Source organism: Chrysemys picta, chromosome 20 (assembly GCF_011386835.1).
Source record: "Chrysemys picta bellii isolate R12L10 chromosome 20, ASM1138683v2, whole genome shotgun sequence".
Taxonomy (NCBI): Eukaryota; Metazoa; Chordata; order Testudines; family Emydidae; genus Chrysemys; species Chrysemys picta.
The window spans coordinates 455,388-477,385 of NC_088810.1; the positions used below are offsets into that span (position 1 = coordinate 455,388).

Here is a 21,998-nt window from a genome sequence, read left to right on the forward strand (position 1 = left end):
ACAGGAACCTCTCCTTGCATCCTCTCCTCATGGTCTGTACCACACTGAGGTCAGCCAGGCCCCTTAGCTTCCGCAGGGAGGGGTCCTTCTGCAACTCGGCCTGGAACTCGGCGGCTGGGGAAGGGATGGGGACCTGCTCCCTCCCGCCGGCTGGGTCGGAAGCCCCAGCCACCCCGAGCCTTGTCCTTGGGTGTTCCCTCCCCACCCGGGTAGGGTTCGGTGCCTCTGGTGTGACATCCTTCCCAAGGTCAGGGCGTAGTGCCCCTCGCCGGCTCTGGCTACGGGTCACGACTAAGGCGGTCTGGGGGCTGCTTGGCCAGTCCTCTAGGTCCCCCCGCATCAACACCTCAGTGGGCAAATGGTGGTGCACTCCCACATCCTTGGGGCCCTCCTTGGCCCCCCATTTCAGGTGTACCCTCGCTACGGGAACCTTGAATGGGGTCCCGCCCACCCCTGTCAGGGTCAGGAAGGTGTTAGGCACCACCCGATCTGGGGCCACCACCTCGGGCCGGGCCAGTGTCACCTCTGCACCCGTGTCCCAGTATCCATAAACTTTCTTCCCATCCACCTCCAGGGGAACAAGGCACTCGCTCCGCAGGGACAGCCCCGCGCCCACCCTGTAAATGGAGAACTTTGAATCCGGAGCATCTGGCCCCCCAGAGAAGCTGGCCTGGGGCCCTTCTCTCTCTTGAGCAGTTGATAAGCTGCCAGCCCCTCTTGCGTGAGAAGCCTGCCCCTCGTCCGTCTGGGCCTCTACCAAGTTAACCCGGTGCGGGTTCGGTCTGCTCAGTCTGTCCTTGAGCTTGGGGCACTGGGCCCGAACGTGGCCTCTTCGGCCGCAGTAATAGCAGCTCATGTCCCGTGGGTCCCCTCGAGCCGGTCGGTTGTCCCTGACGCTGGGCATTCCCCTTGGGAGGGGATTCCCCATATTCCCCCTTTGGGAGGTACCCGGGTGACTCTCTCTCTGCATCGCGGCGGGCCTGTTCCTTTGGGGCTCCTCCCTGCCACCCCCTGACCGGCTCTTTACAAACTCATCGGCCAGCCGCCCTGCGTGTCGCGGGTTCTCTGGCTTTCTGTCCACCAACCACAGCCTCAGGTCGGATGGGCACCGCTCATACAGTTGCTCCAGTACCAGCAGTTTAACCAGGTCCTCCTTCATCTGGGCCCCATCAGCCCACTTGCTGGCGTATCCCTCCATGCGGACGGCTAGTTGCAGATATGAGATCTCAGGGGTTTTATCCTGACTCCGGAACCTTTCCCGGTACATCTCCGGAGTTAGCCCAAACTCTTGTAGCAGGGCCTTTTTGAATAGTTCGTAGTCCCCTTTCTCTGCCTCTTCCAGTTGGCGGTACAATGCCACGGCTTTGGGGTCCAGTAAGGGGGTAAGGACCCGGAGTCTGTCCGCGGGATCAACCCGGTGCAGCTCGCAGGCCGTCTCCAAGGCATCCAGGAAGTCATCCATGTCCTCCCCCTCCTTGCGTGGGGCCAGGATGCACTTATCAAAGCTCCATGCAGTCCTGGGTCCCCCCTCACTCACTGCAGCCGGGGGTTCGCTGCCCCTCAGTCTTGCCAGTTCCAGTACATGCTGTCTCTGTCTCTCATTCTCCTCCCGTTCATGCTGCCTCCGTTTCTCTTTCTCCTCCCGTTCATGCTGACGCTGTCTCTGTTGTTCACGATCCTCCAGCTCTCTGTTTTAGCTCTTTCTCCCATTCCAGCCAATTCCGCTCCACGGATGCCGAACGTCGCCGGGAGGATCCTCTGCTGGCCGGCGAGCTTCGCCAGGAGGATCCCCTGCTGGCTGGGGGGGTCACGGCACCCTCTGTATTTGCTGGGCTCCTCCCCACCCTTCCCCTAGACATAGGAAGGAGGGGTCTCGGGAAGCCCTCAGCAGCCGGCTGACCACTCCCAGCTGGGACAGACACTGGTGCCTGCGCTGCATTTGCCAGGCTGCTTCCCTGAGACACAGGGATCAGTTCATTCGCGTGATCTTCCGCCTCCAGCCGGGCAATGAGCTGTTCTTTGGTGAGCCTCCCAATGCGCAGCCGCCTCTGCTTGCACAGCTCCACCAGGTCGCTCTTAAGCCGCTTGGCATACATCTTCCTGCTGCCCACTCACCGGCCTGTGTGCTCACAGCTCCCCACAGTTCCCAGGGGGCCCCCTAGTGTGCCGGCCCTTCTCGAGGTCACCACCTCTCTGCCAGGGTCGAGCTGCAGACTCCTCCGCCCCTGGGACCACTCGCTGCGATCCCCCCGGGGGACCCTGTTACCGCAAAAGTCCTTCTCGCTGGTCACACACTCCCAAGGGTAATAACCGTCTCTCTCTCACTCTTCTGCACGCCTGGTCCCCGTCGATCCCCCTTCGTTTTACTGCTCCCCAGTCACTTACTGCAGGAAGCGCCGTCCATGGGGTGCAGTAGATCCCACCGCTGCCACCAGTTGTTGCGGAGTGTGGGGGAGTTAGGGCCCTGCACCCCTCTTCCCGAGATTCACTGCGACTCTCAACCAGCCAGTAAAGCAGAAGGTTTATTTAAGGACAGGAACACAGTCTCAAGCAGAGCGTGTAGGTATGACCAGACCCCCCTCAATTAGGTCCCTCTGGGAGGTTCAGGGAGCTTAGACCCCAGCTTGGGGTTCCCTGCGTTGCACCACCCAGCCCCAACCGAAACTAAACTCCCAGCCCGTCCCGCTGCTCCTCTCCTTTGTTCAGTCTCCCGGGCAGAAGGTGTTAATTCTCCCCACTCCCGTTCCTGGCTCAGGTTACAGCTCAGGTAGCTTCCTTCAAGGGAAGTCCCCCCTCCTCACTGCAATCCCCCTGCAACATTCCCAGGTCAAATCTGCCCTGCTCCCTGCTCCGTCACACACACCCCTCCCCCGAGCTCAGCTGGGGGGTCTCTGGGGTCTGGTGGTAATGACTCTCTTGCCTCTGTCTCCCCCAGGCCCAGCCCGGGAGCCCCCCTGACCCCAGCCTCATATACCAGGTGAGCACCAGACCCTTGCGCTGTATCCTCCCTCTGAGGGGGGTTTGGACCTAGTGGGGGGAAGGGGGAACCTGTCCCCCAACAAGCCCTATGGCTGAGAACGGGGGGGGGGGGGGGCAGAGTGAGCCAGAGGGGGACCCGCTGGGAGCCCCAGGGCTGAAGGGAGAGGCTGGGGGGGCCCATCGCTGGGGGGGAGGGCTTTGGGGGCTCGGTGGGGGGATGGGCCCCTGGGGAGGGAGGGACTGTTGGGGCCTGTTGGGGGCTGAGCCCTACAGGGCGGGGTCCCCAGCTCTCCCCTGGGGCATTTCTGACTGATTCGTCCCCGTTTTCCCCAGACGCTGCAGCCCCGACAGCCGCACGTATACGAGGAGCTGAAGAAGTGACACCCCCTCCTGCCCCCAGTGCACAGCACAGGGCACCTAGGGGTTCATGGGGCCCCGGCTCTGATGTCTCCAGACCGGCTCCTAAAGGGGCTGGGTGCGGTGACCGTGGTGAGCCGTGTGCCGGGGGCACGGCCGGAGCTGTGTCTGGCCTGGGTCCCAGGGGCTGGTTCCAGCTGGGCAGCGGGAGGCACCAGGCCTGTCCCTGGCAGTCAGGAGGCACCAGGCCGTTCTCTCTGTGCCTGGCTCCGGGGGTGCTGGGTGGTGCCGAGCTCGCCAGGCAGCTGGTTCCACCCAGAGCCAGGCCCCAGCAGCGTCTGCACCAGCCCCAGGGAAGCAGCCGGCAGGGAAAAGCGCCCGGGGCGGGGCGGGGCGCGGGGGGGGTGTTTCTGAGGACAGACGCTGGCTTGGGGGGAGGTATCGCGGGGGGGCACCCAGGGTCCTGCCCCGAGGGGAGCAGCTGTCAGCGGGTTTGTTTCCTGTAGGGAGAGTTGGAGCCCGGCCGGCTGGGAGCCGGGGACAGCCGGACGCTGGGGGGGGCTCTACCCCGCAGGAGCTGCCAGGAGCGGGTTCGGGATGTCGGGGCGCTGGGACGCGCGTTCCCAGTTTATTCTCCATCTCACCCTGTCACGGAGTCCCCGGGCGATGCTCTGGGACTGCTCCCCACAAAGCCAGGCAGGACTCTGGGGAGCCTCCTCTCCCTCGGAGCAGACTGTCTTCAGGGCAAGAAGCTCCCACGGCTTCACCTCCTGGGTCTCTCCTGGGAGCATTCAGCATATGCCCCTCCGTGCGCTTCCCACAGCGAGTCCGCCCAGGCGGGGTCCTGGGGCAGCCAGAGGGTCCTGCACCCCCACTTCGCAGTCAGACGTGACTCTCAGCCAGCCAGTAACACAGAGGTTTATTAGATGACAGGAACATGGTCTAAAACAGAGCTTGTAGGTCCAGAGAACAGAACCCCTCGGCTGGGTCCATCCTGGGGCCCAGCGAGCCAGACACCCCCATCTGCCCTCACTTCCCCTCCCTAGCCAGCTCCAAACTGAAAACCCCTCCAGCCCCTTCTCCTCTGGGCTTTGTCTCTTTCCCGGGCCAGGAGGTCACCTGATCCCTTTATTCTCCAACACCTTTAGCACCACCTTGCAGGGGGAAGGGCCCCGGACATTAATTGCCAGGAGACAGAGTGTCGGCCATTTATGTGCACTGGCCCTTTGCTCTGCAACAATCTCACCCCCTAGAGACTTAAGAAATGCATAGGGGAAACTGAGGCACCCACACAGTTTTCAGTGAAAACATTAAAAACAGTCCCACTTCGTGTCACACCCGTTGTCCAGTTAACTCCATAAGAACATAAGAGCGGCCAGACTGGGTCAGAGCAAAGGTCCATCTAGTCCAGTGTCCTGTCGTTGAACGTGGCCAGTGCCAGGTGCCCCAGAGGGAATGAACAGAACAGGGAACCATCCAGTGATCATCCCCTGTCGCCCGTTCCCAGCTCCTGGCAAAGAGAGGTTATGGCACTGTGACGAATTGGGACTGTTCTTAATGTGGTCTTTGAATGCTGAGTGGGGAGTGTTGGCTGGGAAGGCAGGGGAGGTTGGCTAGGATAGTCTGCATTGGGGGATGGGAGAGTGGCCAAGGGCGAATACCTGAGCATGTAACATGAGAACCCAGGAAGGGGTTAGAGGCCAGGTGACACCTTTGCCCAGGGAAACTGAACAAAGGCTGGGGGAGAGGTCGCTGAAGGGGGAGTTTCAGGAGCTGGCTGGTGGAATGGCTGGGAGGCAGACGGGGCTCTGACCCCACCAAGGGGCTGTGGTGCCCTGGGACCCCAAGATGCACCTGTGACGAAGTGGGACTGTTCTTAATGTTTCTTCTGAATACTGTGTGGGTGCCTCAGTTTCTCCTATGCATTTCTTAAGTCTCTAGGTGGTGGGGAAAGGCCAGTGGTGCCCTGAGACCCCAAGATGCACCTAATTCGGGGTGGGGGTCCTGTTGTCTGTGCCTGCAAGACCTGTCTTGGACTGTGTTCTTGTCGTCTAAATAAACCTTCTGCTTTACTGGCTGCCTGAGAGTCCTGGTGAATCGCAGGAAGCCGGGGGGGCAGGGCCTTGTGTCCCCCCACACTCCCTGACAGGCACCATCCCTGCCCAGCCTGGCTAATGGCCATTGATGGACTGATCCTCCATGAACTGGACTGGTTCTTTTTTTAACCCTGTTCTAGTCTTGGCCTTCACAACCTCCTCTGGCAAGGAGTTCCACAGACTGACTGTGCGTTGAGTGAAGAAATACCTCCTTGTGTTTGTTTTAAACCTGCTGCCTGTTCATTTCATTTGCTGACCCCTAGTTCTTGTGTTATGAGGAGTAAATAACAGGAGCCCCCAGCGGCTCCTTCTCCCAGCTCTGGGCTCTGGCTGGTCCATACGCTCAGCTCTGGGCTCTGGCTGGTCCATACACTCAGCCTGGTTTTCTCTGTAAGGCCTGGCCGTGCCGGGGCTGAGCGGGGCGCTGGCTGGGAGAGGGGTCACTGCTCAGCTGGGGGTTCTGGGGCTTGAGGGGGAGCTGGGAACTCGGCCAGTGGCAGCACCAGGGGCTGGGCGCCCCAGGGGGATACTGGGCAATTGGGGGGCCAATCACTGACTTGTTGAGGGCTGAGCAGGGGTTGTGCTGCCTGCAGAGGGGGGGTCAGACCCCTGACCCCCAGCAGGGCCAGACGAGGCTCCTCACAGTGGGGCAGGGGGTCGCGAGGGGCCTGCCAGCCCAGGGGTGCAGGGGGAGCAGAGGGGGAGCAAAGGCCCCACCCGTGAAGCAGCCAGACCGCGGGAGCCCCCGGCACGATCCGGCCCCAGCAGGGCCAAGGGGACCCCAGTGTGTCTGGCCCAGAGCCCGGCCGGGCTGGGCACTCGCTGCTGCCCCCTGCTGGCGAAGTGCGGCCCAGCGCCCCGCAGGGCTCAGCCGGACAGGGGCTGCCCCGGGAGGGAGCTCTCGGCCCCCCCTCCTGGTGAGCCGGGGGTTGGCCCCGCTGGGCCAGGCCTGATTTGCATCCCTGGGCTGGGACCCTCTGGGCTTTGCCCTTCGCTGCAGCAGGACTCAGGGGCGCTGGAACCATATGGACAGTGGGGGGCTGAGAGCCATTGACCCGAACTGCAAATCCTGCGTATGATGGAAATCACGTCCGGCGGGGGGGCGGCAGCCCCCTAGTTCCAGCACCCGCGCCAGGACCCATCTCGATCCAGTGGGGGAGGGGGAATCTGTGCTGTGAGCCTGGACCCACAGGCAGGGCAGCCCCACAGGGCCCCTCCTGGCTGAGACTGTCCCTCCCAGCCACACCCGCCCACGTCCCCTTCTGCTGCTAGGGAACTGTGTGTGTGTGTGCGCGGTCTGGGACGGGGGGGTGACTTCCTGGGGGTGTCTGTCATTGGGTCTCACGCTCCTTCACAGGCCCCCCACCCCCGCTCCTGTTCCTGCTGGTTACCCTCGGCCCCTCCCACCGGGTATTGCTGAACCAGTCGATTGCAGCATTTCCTGCCCGTTCTCCGCACCGCCCTCAGCTGGGAATTGGGGGTGGGGCAGAGCTGGGAGGTTGACCCATTGGCTGGAAGTTCCCAAGTCACCAGAAACGAAAGTGTTAACAGCACAGCCCTGTTGTCAGTAGGGGCCAGAGTTAACATCACAGAGACAGGGATGGGGCAGCTGTTGGCTCTCCCAGAGCGATCGGCTCAGGCTCTCTGCAGACTCAGGCAGTGCTGGTCATATTTGGGTCACATTTTCAGGGATTTTTGTGAGGCCTCCCAGCATGCACTGGGATCCCAGCATGCACCAGGCTCTCGTTGGCCTGACTCTGGGTCTCTATTCGCGCTCCCACAGCTCCTGTCACAGCCAGGTGGACACGCCCCAGGCTGGCGTTGGGCCCCGGTACTTGCCGAGTTGGAGCTCACGGTGCAGAAAGGGGAAAACGGCCTGTGGCCAGTACCGAGCGGCCGGGCTGCCCCCGCACTGTACACGGCAGAGTAATCGCAGTCCTGGCGGTAACTTGCCCCCCTCTCCTGCGGTCCCAGACCCCACGGCTGCGCTGGGCCCCCCAATGGGGGCACACGGCCAGGGCTGCGCTGGGTTCCTGTGACAGACCCACGGCAACCGCTCTGGGGTCAGCCAGGGGCCCTCTGGGGAGAGACCTCGGGGACCCCCCACACACCCCGCTGTGGGATCCCAGCGTCTCTCCTCCAGCCGCTTCCTTGGCCCCTGGCTCGGCCCGAAGGCTAAGGGGGGCCCCTCCCCCCGCGGCTGGATGCCAGCCTGTCCCAGAGCCCCCCCGGGACTAGTGACCCCCCAGGGCGGGGGGCGGTTAGTGAACTGAGCAAAGTGGCTGTAAAAGAGCAGGTGGGTCTGACACCCCCAGCAGAGACACCCCCCCATGATACAGGGAACTTCCCAGCATGCACCAGGGCACTGGGGGGCCTCATCTCCGCAGCTGGTCGTACACGTCCCGCTGTCCAGGCTGCAGCATCTGGGGAAATGGGGAGGGGTCAGAGATGCCCCTTGGGAAGCTGGGGATACCTCCCAGGGGCTTCCCAACAGCCCAGCCCCCTGGGGCCCCTCTCCCCCTGGTACCCTATAGCCCCCCCACCAACATGGGTGTCCCTCCCTCCCACACCCCCAGCTGAGAACCCACATAGCCCCTCACCCAGCCTCGGGCCCCAGCCCTTCCCTTGAGGGGTTGATTCTGTCCCCCCACCCCCACATTCCAGGGATGTGATAATCAGCCCTGTTCTCAGACACGGGGCCTATATGGGGGGCAGCTCCCCTCTCCCAGTTCGGACCCCCAGGCTGGCACCTACTGTCACGGAGTATGGGGGACTCAGGGCCCCGCACCCCCGGCTCCCTGCGATTCACCATGACTCTCAGCCAGCCAGTAAAGCAGAAGGTTTATTTTGACGACAGGAACAGAGTCCAAGACAGGTCTTGCAGGCACAGACAACAGGATCCCCCCCAGTTAGGTCCATCTTGGGGTCCCAGGGCACCCCAGCCCCCCTTGGGAGGTCAGAGCCCCGTCTGCCTCCCAGCCATTCCACCAGCCAGCTCCTGAAACTCTCCCTTCAGCGACCCCTCCCACAGCCTTTGTTCAGTTTCCCGGGCAAAGGTGTCACCTGGCCTCTAACCCCTTCCTGGGTTCTCATGTTACATGCTCAGGTATTCTCCGTTGGTCAGTCTCCCATCCCCCAATGCAGACCATCCTAGCCACACTCCCCTGTCAGCATTCACAGACCACAGTAAGAACAGTCCCAGTTCGTCAAACCTACCTCATACGTGGGGCTGGTGTCGGGGGGGCTCCCGGGTGGGGTCTGGGGAAGAGAATGAGGCAGGTGGGTCACTGGACCCGAGTAACACTCCCAGATGAGCCCGGGGGGAAGGGGAGCTGATGAGCCCCAGGAGACTGGGACACTCCTGACCCCCACGGAGAGAACGTGGAAAAGGGAGAGGGCTGCGGGTCGGGAGTGAGGGGCCCCACGTGACAGAGTGTGAATTTTTCATAATATTTTTGAGGACTATTGTGTGTGCCTCAGTTTCCTCTAGGTGGTGCCTGGTTAACGAGGTGGGGGAAGGGTTCTTCTCCCTTTGCAGGGACCAGCCTGCCCCACGCTGGGCTTCCTGGGGCCTGAGCACATGGAGAGACCCAGAAGACAACCGCCCCTCCCATTGCCTGAGCCCCCCTTAGGGAGGTCCACGGAGGGGGCAGGACCAGGAGGGGCCGGGGGGTCATTACATGGGGGCTGCTGGAAGCAGGAGGCGGCTGGCCTGGGACTGCAGAGGGCTCAGGGGGGCTCCGGGCTCCGGCCTGACCCAGGGGGCCCAGGCTGTAACTGTCCGTTCTCGATGCTCACTCAGGACCTTCGACGCTGGGTCCGGACACCCAATAACCCGCCTGTGTTCACCCGCTGGCTGAGTCACTGCAGAGTGGGGGGCTCCCGTTGGGGGTTCGAGTCTCCCCGAGGTGTCCTACCATGGGGCCCTGTCGCCCTGGGTCCCAGCCCCCGGCCCCACTGCTGGCCCTGCATGTGGGGTCCTGGCACCAGCCCCACGCCTGGGGCTCCGCACCCCCCAGCTGTGGCCCCAGCCTCCGCTGCCTCACACCCATCTGTCTCCCCCCCTCCCAGAGCCACAGCTCCTGACCCCAGCTCCAGGGGGCGGTGAGGGGCATGGACGGGGTAAGGGGGGGTACAGCTCAGCACCCCCACTCCAAAAACTGTTCCAGCACCACTGTGTCCCTACCCAGGGGGGCTCCTGGGGTGACCCAGGGGGCTGCAGGCTCCGAGGGTCGGCCCCGGGGGCGGGGTAACCGAGGGGCTGACCCCAGGGAGAGTGGGACCCCAAGGACCAGCAGGCTGACGGGGTCCCCAGGGAATGTCTCAGAGCCGGGTGAGGGCACCGGCCTGCAGAGCTGTGACACCCCGGCCGAGGTCTGGGAAGGGGGGACCCCAGGGCTGGGACAGCAGGAAACCTGAGGACCTGTCACTCACCGCTGGGACTGCCCCGACTGCGGGGGGCTGGTTCTCGTACTCTGGGGGGGTCATCTCGCTCCGCCTGGGGGTCTTGCTCTTGTGGCCTGAACCTGGGGGGGGGAATCATCAGAGGTGCTGGAATTGGGGTGCTGGCTCCCAGCCCCTCCCCCCCCCGCTCTAATCCACCAGCCCCCCCCCTCCCCTCTCAGAACTGGGGATAGAACCCAGGAGTCCTGGCTCTCCGGCGGGGGGGGGGGGGGCTGTTACTCACAGAGGAAATAGACCCCGACTCCGACCAGCACTGCCCCCGCTAGTGACCCGATGACGATCCCGGCGATGGCTCCAGCAGAGAGACCTGGACGAGGGGCGTCTGGAGTAGAGACTGGGCGGGGGGGGGGGGGGAGGGATCAGACGGTTCAGCCACAATCCCCTCACCCCACTCCCTGCAGCCCAGGCCCCCTAGCACCGCACTGGGGCCTGCAGAGGGAGAGCGCCCCCTACTGAGCCCCCACCCCCCGCTGCACAGGCACTAGCACCACTCGGGGGCACTGGGTTCCCCATATAAACAGCCACCGCCCCCCAGAGGCAGCCGCATCTCCGTGGCTGGGCAATGCCGGTAGGGCCAGGGGCAGCGCGGCCGGGGGACGGGGCTGCAGTTACTCACAGGCCTCACACCCATCTGTCTCCCCCCCTCCCAGAGCCACAGCTCCTGACCCCAGCTCCAGGGGCATGGACGGGGTAAGGGGGGGATACAGCTCAGCACCCCCACTCCAAAAACTGTTCCAGCACCACTGTGTGCTACCCAGGGGGGCTCCTGGGGTGACCCAGGGGGCTGCAGGCTCCGAGGGTCGGCCCCGGGGGCAGGGAAACTGAGGGGCTGACCCCAGGGAGAGTGGGACCCCAAGGACCAGCAGGCTGACGGGGTCCCCAGGGAATGTCTCAGAGCCGGGTGAGGGCACCGGCCTGCAGAGCTGTGACACCCCGGCCGAGGTCTGGGAAGGGGGGACCCCAGGGCTGGGACAGCAGGAGACCTGAGCACCTGTCACTCACCGCTGGGCCCGCCCGGGCTGCGGGGGGCAGGTTCTCGTACTCTGGGGGGGGTCATCTCACCCCGCCTGGGGGTCTTGCTCTGGCAGCCTGAACCGGGGGGGGGTGTGTGTGGAAATCATCAGAGGTGCTGGAATTGGGGTGCTGCCTTCCAGACCCCCCCCCCGCTCTAACTCACCAGACCCCCCCCCTCAGAGCTGGGGATAGAACCCAGGAATCCTGGCTCACCGGGGGGGGGGGCAGAGGGAGGCTGTTACTCACAGAGGAAATAGACCCCAACTCCAACCAGCGCCGCCCCCGCCAGTGACCCGATGACGATCCCAGCGACAGCCCCGGGAGAGAGACCTGGACGAGGGGCGTCTGGAGGAGAGACGTGTGTGGGGGGAAGTGGATCAGATGGTTCAGCCACAATCCCCCCATCCCGCGCCCTGCAGCCCAGACCCCCTAGCGCTGCACTGGGGCCCGCAGAGGGTGAGCGCCCCTGTCATGGAGTGTGGGGGGGACTCAGGGCCCTGCACCCCCCCCCCCCCGGCTTCCTGCAATTCACCAGGACTCTCAGCCAGCCAGTAAAGCAGAAGGTTTATTTAGACGACAGGAACACAGTCCAAGACAGGTCTTGCAGGCACAGACAACAGGGACCCCCTCAGTTAAGTCCATCTTGGGGTCCCAGGGGCACCACAGCCCCATTGTGGGGGCAGAGCCCCGTCTGGGCTCCCTCCATTACCAGCCAGCTTCGGAAACTCTCCCCTCCCACAGCCTTTGTTCAGTTTCCCGGCAAATGTGTCACCTGGCCTCTAACCCCTTCCTGGGTTCTCATGTTACATGCTCAGGTATTCTCCCTAGGTCAGTCTCCCATCCACCAGTGCAGACTATCCCAGCCACACTCCCCACTCAGCATTCACAGACTACATTAAGAACAGTCCCTGTTCGTCACAGCCCCCTATTGAGCCGCCCCCCCACCCCCACCCCCGCTGCATAGGCACTAGCACCACTCAGGTTCCCCGTATAAACAGCCACCGCCCCCCAGAGGCAGCCGCGGCCGGGGAACGGGGCTGCAGTTACTCACAGGCCAGTGTCATGGTGCTGGGTTCACTGCATTCGGTGCTGATGGGGTTCCCGACCTCGCACTGGTAGGCGCCGGCATCGCCCCGGGTGACACCCAGCACCGTGAGGGTCCAGTTGTCAGGGGACAGCCCCAGCCGCTCACTGGGCGCGAGGGACACCCCGTCCCGGAGCCAGAGCTGAGCCCAGCAACGCCCAGGAGACGCTGACAGGCAGAGCCCCCCCTCCCCCGATGAGCCGCCCCCACTGGGCATTGCTGGGGGGCTGGGTCAGGACCCACACGCCAGCTCCCTGGGCAGGTGCTAGCCCCCAGCTCTGGCTCCAGCCGTCGGCTCCTGCTCCAGCAGTGGCATCCTGGGCCAGCTCCCACTGCCCCCAGGTCAAGCGCTGACCCCCCACCCAGGCTGGATTCCAGCCCCTGGTGCCCCCCAGGGCCAGCCCTCCCCCCACCGCACTGGGTGCTCTGGGTCCAGTTTCACCTTCAGGGGCTGGTGAGTGTGACCCCAACAGCACCTGGCTCTCTCCCCCCCCCCGCCCCAGACAGGCCCCGGGGGGGCGGGAGCTGGATCTGGGGAGCCCCGGTGCAAAGGGCCCCACAGTGACGTCATGAGCCCCCTCCCCCATAGGCTCCAAAACGCCAGGCCGATGGGGGGGGCATTCATGAATTTAGCAAAGTGGTTGTAAAAGACCAGGTGGCTCTGACCCCCCCCCCCCATGACACAGGGGTCTTCCCAGCATGCACCAGGGCCCCTGGGGGGTCTCATGTCTGCAGCTGGTCATACACACTCCACTGTGCAGCCTGCAGCTCTGGGGAAACAGGGAGGGGTCAGAGACACCCAGGGAGATCTGGGGACACCCCCGCCTGGGGAGCCCAGACCCCCCCTCACAGGCCCCCGACAGCCCCTCACCAGCCAGGCTCATCCCCGGGGGAGATGCTCAGAGCCCCATCACTGGAGGAGGAAGGGGGGGGCGGGACACGGCCTGGGATCAGCGCAGCTCCCCGAGGTGGCACTTACCAGAGACACGCAGAACCACCGTAGTGAGGACAGGGCTTGCGGTGGTAGGGATGTGTATCTGCACTGTGTAGTTCCCGGTGTTGCTGAGCGTTAACCCCACAATGTGCAGGACGCAGCCCGGCCCCACTGTCTCCCGCCCCGTGTGGGCCCGGCCGCCGTACAGAACAGGGAGCGGTTGTGGGAAGTAGAACAGGAGTACTTGTGGCACCTTAGAGACTAACACATTTATTAGAGCATAAGCTTTCGTGGACTACAGCATCCGAAGAAGTGGGCTGTAGTCCACGAAAGCTTATGCTCAGATAAATGTGTTAGTCTCTAAGGTGCCACATGTACTCCTGTTCTTTTTGCGGATACAGACTAACACGGCTGCTACTCTGAAACCTGTGGGATGTAGGTGAGGATCAGGGTCGCTGATTGGTACCAGCTGCAGGACGTGAAGTTCTGTGGCAGTGGCTGCGGGGCCAGGCTGACGCCCCCTCCCACCACGGGGCTCGGCGGGGTGAGGACGATGGTCACTGGGATCTGGGCCGGCGCCGGCTGGAGGCAGGCTGGGAGTAGCCCCCACAGGACAGAGCTCACGGGGTGGAGCTGGGCCCTGGACAGGACCAGAGCGCAGGGGGATGTGGCTGGACTGACAGTGAACTAGCCGAGAGCGCCCAGCACGGGGAGCGGGATCGGCGCAGGCAGTGACAGGTGATAGAGCCGTGTCTGAACCAGACTGGAGACAGACGGGAGCGTCCCCTGGGGAACAGAGCCTGAGGGGTGAATCCAGAACTTGCTTTATAGCAACTCACGGGACGCCTCTAGCTGAAAGATTGCCTGAATTTCTATTTTATTAACCTTCTTCTTTATCTAATGACAGTCTGTCATGTTCTAGGACGCCAGAACAATATTTGTTTGATAGGATGTCTCTTGGGGAAAACAGGCAGTTATAAGGGATAAAAGCCTGCAAAAAACAACAAAAACCAGCCAGCTTCAGCAAAAAAATTGCTGCTTTGTATACCTGACTTAGTTAATATATCCTCTACCCTTAGTGCACTCCTACGGCTGCAAATGCCATTATTTTCCTCTTATAAAAGATCCCCACAAAGGTAGAGAAATTCTCCTTGAAATCTGCCCTTTCCTCTGTCTTCCTAGATACCATGAAAGATAAAGCCCTCATGGAGGAGGAGCAGAAGAAGGCTGAGAATAACTTTGCTGAACAGCTGCAGTTGCTAATTCCACACGTTTATTTGGGTAGCACACATTACACCATAACATTTCAGTACCAGAACTCTTATGAATGATCTATCTTCATTTTGCTCATTTAATATGAATGGGGAGATCTCTAACTCTCATATCAATTCTCCACTTGCCATAATTGTCTTTCTTGGATTTTCTCATCAAATTTCCTGGACGGGATTTTTCTTTCAGTTCTCTGCAGCTCAGAATTGGAGTTATTTAGAACATGTAGTTCCCCTCACCAACTGCTTTCCTTTTTTATTAGATGGACGCTGTACCTACAAACAAAATCACATGACCAATCAATAGACTTTATAGACACAGAGTTTTGAAACACAGGTGTGAACTGCAATAAAGATTTCATCCATTTCAATTTGGACAGGCTCCACTTCGGTAACTAGGCCAAGTTTTGCTCTCAGCCATGCCCATGCATCTCTATCCCAGCCATCTTTGGGAAATCAACCACTCCAGATTTCTCGATTGCTGATTCAATCAGCATGAGAATACACTCTCATGAAATCAGGAATCTGTTTGACCAATTTGCCCGAGAACGTCCTGTGACTTAAAATGTTGACAGTGTTCTCTCTCTTTTCTTACCCTGCCATTCTCTGGGCTAGTCTACACTACTGCACTGGTGCAGCTGTGCCGCCGGTTCCTGCAGCTCCAATTGGCCGGGAATGGTGAACCGAGACCACTGGGAGCTGTGGGGAACCGTGCCTGCAGATGGTCAACGTAAACAAACCGTCTTGCAGCCTGCCAGCAGATTACCCTGATGGGCCGCGTGTCAAAGGTTGCCGACCCCTGCTACAGGTTTAACAACCTTAACTGTTTCACAACAAAAAGTGTTTTGTCTTTGAATGTCAATAAAGAGTACATTCATCTTCTGTACACAGTAAACATCACCACAATTTCTAACTCAGGACCTTTAATCCTAGATGTTGATATTCCCTGACAGCCAGCCATAATCTGGTGCAGTGTGTCCCACTCCTTCAGCAAAGAGAAGAATTAATATTTTTGTTTTAACTCAATAGACACTGGATACTGCTGGAATGTGACACCCAGCAAATGCTACATATTATGTACCTTCACCTGGTACCAGCTCTTATGGATTCTACCAGGGTGCTGCCTTAGTGTAGCAGGAACATGCAAACTACTTACACATTCTGCTGCTGGAGAAACTGTAGTTTTCCTGCCCATTATACATCAACTTTTACTTCTTTTATTTCTGTGGCAAGGATTTTTTTTTTCTGAAATCTAGTATTCCCCCAGCAGAACTGCTAACTGTGGGATGTAACCTATCATTTAAATCAGCTTCTGTACCAGATGACTGGAGGATAGCTAATGTGACATCAATTTTTAAAAAAAGCCTTCAGAGGCAATCCTAGCAATTACAGGTCAGTAAGTCTAAATTCAGTATCAGGCAAAGTGGTTGAAACTGTAGTAAACAAGAGAATTATCAGACACATAGATGAACACAATTTGTTGGGGAAGAGTCAACACGGCTTTTGTAGAGGGAAACCATGCCTCAATCTATTAGAATTCTTAGAGGGGGTCAAAAAACATGTGGACAAGGGGGATCCAGTGGCTATAGTGTACTTGGACTTTCAAAAAGCCTTTGACAAGATCCCTCACCAAAGGCTCTTATGCAAAGTAAGCAGTCACGGGATAAGAGAGAAGGTCCTCCCACGGATCAGTAAATGATTAAAAGACAGAAAACAAAGGGTAGGAATAAATGGTCAGTCTTCAGAAAGGAGAGAAGTAAATAGTGGTGTTCCCCAGCGGTCTGAGTACTGCTCAACATGTTCACAAATGCTTTGGAAAAAGGGGTAAACAGTGAGGTAGCAAAGTTTGCAGATGATACAAAATTACTCAAGATTGTTGAGTCCAGAATAGACTGCAAAGAGCTACAAAGGAAACTCACAAAACCGGGTGACTGGGCAACAAAATGCCAGAGGAAATTCATGTTGATAAATGCAAAGTAATGCACATTGGAAAACATAATCCCAGCTATACCTACAAAATGATGGGGTCTAAATTAGCTGTTACCACTCAAGAAAGAGATCTTGGCGTCATTGTGAATAGTTCTCTGAAAACATCCACTCAATGTGCAGCACCAATCAAAAAAACTAACAGAATGTTAGGAACCATTAGGAAATGGATATAACACACTGCTCTACGGCCAAAATGCTTCTGAAATAGATGTAGTCAAATGTTACTAATTCTGGGTCACTGAGAACGAAAATGATGCTTAAAATTGTTGATTGGCTCTAGTTTTCAAGATATGCTATTGGGTCAGTATATACGACCCTTGACTTGGGAATGGCGGAGGATAAGTGAGTTATAAAGGGAAGGGATCTCAATTTAAACCAGAAATGACTAAAATACATCTTTGACTGGATCTATGAATAAATCTATGACTGGGTTTGGACAGTACTTGCTTTTTAGGCAAAACAATGAATGATGCAATCTGAAGCTAGTATTGCATCAAACATGATATGAATTGCATCATGTTAGGTGGAGGGATGGATAGCTCAGTAGTTTGTGCATTAGCCTGCTAAACCCAGGGTTGTGAGTTCAATCCTTGAGGGGGCCACGTAGGGATCTGGGGCAAAAATCAGTACTTGGTTCTGCTAGTGAAGGCAGGGGGCTGGACTTGATGACCTTTCAAGGTCCCTTCCAGCTCTATGAGATAGGTATATCTCCATATATTAACTGAGATGAAGACCCCAGACCCGGCTCCAGAGACAGGCAGGGCGCAGGAATGGTGCTGACCTGCAGGGTTGGTGCACAGAGTAACAGGCGACAGGGGACGTCCCATGCAGACAGGGAGCCCGGCTGGAGACAGGACAGATCCGGAGTGGGGCACAGGCTGGACAGACAGAGGGGGGTGTGGTGCCCGGCTACTCACCGGCACCTCGATCTCCGTGCTAGCCGTGAGGGGCTGTGAGCCTGGCACTTGTACGTGCCCACCTGATCCCAGGTTGTGCTATTAATGGTCAAGCTGCTCCCGGTCGTTAGCAGGGGCGGCTCTAGGTTTTTTGCCGCCCCAAGCACGGCAGTCAGGCGGCGTTAGGCAGCTTGCTTGCGGGAGGTCTGCCGGGCCCGCGGCTTCGGTGTACCGACGGCCGAATTGCCGCTGAAGCTGCGGGACTGGCGGACCTCCCACAGGCAAGCCGCCGAGAGCTCCCTGACTGCCACCCTCGCAGGGACCGGCAGGCCCCCCCCACGGTTTGTCGCCCCGGGCACACGCTTGGAGCGCTGCTGCCTGGAGCCGCTGCTGCTCGTTAGTGTCGGTGCCATTGAGAACCCAGTGATAGCTCGGGGCTGGGACGGAGTCGGTGACACACGTCAGGGTCGGGGGGACCCGAGGGTCAGGCCGATGGGTCCTGGGGGTCTATCCTGGCGGAGTCTGGCCCATCTACACACAGTGGGAGGAGATCAGGGGGAGGGATGGCACCAGTAAGACCAAGTATAAACAGGTGCCATGTCCCACCCCAGAAGCAGCCGCATCTCCGTGGCTGGGTGATGCCGGCAGGGCCAGGGGCAGCGCGGCCGGGGGACAGGGCTGCACTTACTCACAGGCCAGCGTCACGGTGCTGGGCTCGCTGCGGTTGGTGCTGACGGGGTTCCCGACCTCGCACTGGTAGGCGCCGGCGTCACCCCGGGTGACACCCAGCACCGTGAGGGTCCGGTTGTCAGGGGACAGCCCCAGCCACTCACTGGGCACGAGGGACGACCCATCCTGGAGCCAGAGCTGAGCCCAGCAACGCCCAGGAGACGCTGACAGGCAGAGCCCCCCCTCCCCCGCCATGAGCTGCCCCCGCCGGGCCTCGCCGGGGGCTTGGTCACTACCCGCACGTGGGATCTGGGCATTCGCCAGCTCCCTGGGCAGGTGCCAGCCCCCAGCTCTGGCTCCGGCCCTCCGGCTCCTGGATGCCAGCTGGTCCCAGTGCCCCCCACTGAGCCCCCCAGGGTCAGCCCCCCGCCCCCTGGCTGGGTGCTATGGGTCCAGTTTCACCTTCAGGGAGTGGTGAGTGTGACCCCAACAGTGCCCGGCTCCCCCCACCCTGCAAACAGCCCCGGGGGGGGGCTGGATTTGGGGAGTCCTGGTGCAAAGGGCCCCACAGTGACATCATGAGCCCCCCTCCCCCGTAGGCTCCAAAACTGAGCAAAGTGGGTGTAAAAGAACAGGTGGGTCTGACCACCCCCCCCCCCCCCCGTGATACAGGGGTCTTCCCAGCATGCACCAGGGCACCTAGGGGGGCCTCATCTCCGCAGCTGGTCGTACACACCCCCACTGTGCAGCCTGCAGCTCTGGGGAAACATGGAGGGGTCAGAGACACCCCCACCCTGGGGGGCCCACACCCCCCTCACAGGCCCCCGACAGCCCCTCACCAGCCGGGCTCATCCCCGGGGGAGACGCCCAAAGCCCCATCGCTGGGGTGGGGGGGGGGGAAGGGCAGGGCCCAGGGTCAGCCCAGCTCCTGGGGGTGACACTTACCATAGACGCGCAGAGTCACTGGGATGGAGAGGAAAGCAGGGGTCTGTATCTGCACCGTGTAGTTCCCGGTGTCATTGAGCGTTAACCCCGCGATGTTCAGGGCGCAGCTCGGCCCCGCTGTCTCCCGCCCCGTGTGGGCCGGGCCGGGGGTCTGAGGGGGGCTTGTAGCTGGATTGTAACTGAGGATCCGGCTGTTTTCAGCAGCGGTCGCTGATCGGAACCAGCTGCAGAGCACCAAGTTCTCTGGCGGTGGCTGCGGGGCCAGGCTGACGCCCCCTCCCACCACGGGGCTCGGCGGGGTGAGGACGATGGTCACTGGGGTCTGGGCCGGCGCCGGCTGGAGGCAGGAGCCCAGGACGGAGGCTGCGGGGGGGAGACCAGAGAGACTGATACTAACTGGTGCCCCTCACTCCCGACCTGCAGCCCCTCTGCTTTCATTTGCACTGTCCCCTGTTACAGCCCTGTGTGTCCCGGACACCTGGGTCCCCCTGCCCCCACTCCACCCTCTCAGCGGCAAGGGACCCCTCGCCAGGTGCCGCCCGGCGGCTTTTCCTGGAGCGGGACCTGCCTCGACCCAGGGGCGGCGTCTCTGGGCCGGGACCCTGGAGTCCGGACCCACAGGCAGGGCAGCCCCCACGGGGCCCCTCCGGCCTCAGACTTCCCCTCCCAGCCTCGTCCGCCACTTCCCCTTCGCTTTGGAGGAAGGAACCTCTGGGGCGGAGGAGGGGTCTTCTCCCGTCTCCCCCCTCCCCCCTGTGGGGTGCCAGGTCCCTGGGTCTCTGCGTGGGGCTGGTTCCGCCTGCTAGATCTGAGGGAGGGAGTTCAGTGAGGGGGTGTATAGCTGTGTCCCCCCCCCAGTGCTCTGGGACAGAGACACAAACAGCTGATCCCTGCTAATCTCCCCATGCAAAGCAGAAGCTGGGGGGAACAATGAGGCGTCTATGGGGTCCCCGGGGCTTTGGGGGGGAGTCTGGGATGGAACCAGCCTGGGGAGGGAAGTGTCAGAGCCCCCCTCCTGCTACCCCAGCCCTGGGGTCCCCCCACCCAGCTCTGCCGGTGCCCCTCAGTCCCGACCCGCAGCCCCTCGGCTTTCATTGACACGGGCTCCTATTGGAGGCCTTTGTGTCCCGGACACCTGGGTCCCACGTTCTCCCCTCTGACCTGCCAGGAGAATCCCCGTCCAAGGGCCGCCCGGTCTGTGGGGGATTCGCCCATCGCCTGTCGCTGCTGCGGGACCCGCCGGGAGCTGCCGGGGCGGCAGAGAGGCCTGGTTCCCAGCTGGGGGCAAAGGGCAGAGACGGGGGAAGTGGTGGGGGGGGGAGCGGAGCTGGCATGAAGCACCTCCCTTGCCCGGCCCAGCGCAGGGACGGGGCAGGGGGTGCGGCCCCTTTGGCACCGTGCCCCCCCTTCCCGACAGCCCTGCCTGCCCCCGGGGGGGAGGGGGGACTCACTCGCCCCTGCCCAACCCAGACACGCAGTGGGGGGGGGGGGGGCGCGGTGTAGCAATCCGGTCGCTGCAGCCTCAGGGGAACTCCAGACGGACTCTATAGCGAACTCCAGCCCCGCCCCCGCTGCTCCTTCGAGGGGGCTCTTGCCCTGGCAGATGCGGGGGGGGGGCGCACACGTCGGAGAAATCGTCCCCTGGGGGGCTGGGGCATGGAAGAGGACAGGGCTCCCCTGCCTCCAGGAATCCCCCCCCAGCTCCCCCCCCCCGATATTGCCCCCAGTGGAGGTTGTGTGAAGAGGGGGGCTCATCCCTGGAGGCCGCCCATGGGAAGTGGGGGGGCACAGAGAGACAGATCCCTCTGTTAGGGTGTGGGGGGCACAGGGGGACCCCTGTGTGTCGGGGGGCAGAGCCCAGACTGATGGGCACCTGGGACATTGCTGGGAGGCAAAGCACCCCCCCCCCCCACGGGATGGGCCGGGGCTGGGGGGGAACAGGACACACAGGGTGAGATCAGGGCCCATCCCGTCCAGCAGGGGGCGCAGGGACACACGGGGGGGTGGGGGGGGTCGTCCCACTAGCTGCGTCCGGCGGTTCCCGGTGTTGCTGAGTGTTACCCCGGGATGTCGGGGAGTCGCTGACCCGTTGTGGCTGCCCCCGGGGCCGGGTCTGTGGGGCCGAGCAGGGGCTGGGGGGGGGGGGGGGAGCTCCCCAGCTCCCTTGGCCTTCCCCAGCCCTGCCCCACTATGGTTACCATATTCAAACATTTAAAAAAGAGGACACTCCAGGGGGCCCCGGTCCCGCCCCTGGCCCTGCCCCAACTCCGCCCCAACCCACCCCTTCTCTGCCCCCATTCCAACCCTTCCCAAAGTCCCTGCCCCAACTCTGCCCCCTCCTCTGAGCACCCCGCATTCCCCCTCCTCCCTCCCGCTCTGATCTTGGCTGGGGGTTGCTAAGTGCTTCACTGCTCCTCCTCAGCCTGCAGCCCCTGCACCCCCCCACCCCTGCAGCCTCTGTGCCCCCTGCTCCCCACTCACCCTGCAGCCTCTGCACCCCCCCGCCCCCGCAGCCTCTGTGCCCCCTGCTCCCCACTCACCCTGCAGCCTCTGCACCCCCCCGCCCCCGCAGCCTCTGTGCCCCCTGCTCCCCACTCGCCCTGCAGCCTCTACACACACCCCTCACCCCGCAGAGGGAGAGCTGCAGGCTCCACGTGGACTCAAACACTTCCTCGCTGCTCTGTGGGGGAGGAGGGAGCGGGGGAGGACTCTGGCTGCTAGAGGCCCCAGTGGCTGCGAGCGGCTTTCAATCAGGCCAGGCGTCCAATCAGCCGCGCCACACTCCGCAGGAGGGGAAATCCCGGACATTTCTACTGGATGGTAACCCTATGCCCCACTCCAGTTCCCTTCTCTAGCTCCCTGCAGCCAGGCCCATCTCCCTCCACCGCTACAGGAGACTGGGTGTCTGCCCCTGGCTTTATAGGGCCAGCTGGGGCTGTCTGGGGCATGGCCCAGCTGTGCTGCCTCCCCCAGTCAGCCCAGCCCAAGGCTCCCAGCCCCCGCCAAGGGCCGGCTTTTAAACCCTTCAGGCCAGGAGCGGGTGACCACCCCCGCTACAGTACAGCACCGGAGTGAACATCAGAGGATCTGTTTCTTCTCGCCGCTGAAAGAAACGCAGCTCTTGCCTTTCCAGAGGTGACTGACTTCAGAAATAAAGTCAGAGGTGGAGCGATGCCTGTCCGGCAGGCAGGAGAGCATCTTCTGATTCTAGTTTGGGGGAAAGGAAAGCGACCACAAATACACATCAAGCGCCAACATCAGGGCCCTGGATTCAGCAGAACATCACTAACTAGGATGGGGGGG

General features: G+C 61.5%; 3 protein-coding genes across 6 annotated transcripts in view; 2 read left to right on the forward strand and 1 right to left on the reverse strand.

The window, feature by feature from the left end:
* LOC101945961 (nectin-1-like) overlaps positions 1–5,680 on the forward strand; it is a 40,980-nt gene extending 35,300 nt beyond the window's left edge. For all 4 annotated transcript variants that reach the window (XM_065573893.1, XM_065573892.1, XM_065573895.1 and 1 more), the window contains 2 exons: positions 2,936–2,977; positions 3,313–5,680. In XM_065573893.1, coding sequence (XP_065429965.1) covers positions 2,936–2,977; positions 3,313–3,360 — 90 coding nt within the window. In that variant the 3' untranslated portion in view covers positions 3,361–5,680. The remainder of the gene's footprint in view (positions 1–2,935; positions 2,978–3,312) is intronic.
* The window catches only part of LOC101935353 (carcinoembryonic antigen-related cell adhesion molecule 6-like), a 108,797-nt gene extending 94,556 nt beyond the window's left edge, over positions 1–14,241 (forward strand). Inside the window, exon 9 of the transcript XR_010594025.1 lies at positions 14,111–14,241. The gene's annotated coding sequence lies outside the window, so the exon portion shown is untranslated. The remainder of the gene's footprint in view (positions 1–14,110) is intronic.
* Positions 14,185–21,378, reverse strand: LOC135976881 (carcinoembryonic antigen-related cell adhesion molecule 7-like; the record flags this gene model as incomplete). The annotated part of the gene is made up of 5 exons (XM_065574630.1): positions 14,185–14,472; positions 17,774–18,187; positions 18,696–19,058; positions 19,857–19,973; positions 21,315–21,378. Coding segments are annotated over 5 exons (975 nt in total), but the record flags the coding sequence as incomplete, so codon positions are not given.
* Between the last annotated feature and the right edge of the window lie 620 nt (positions 21,379–21,998).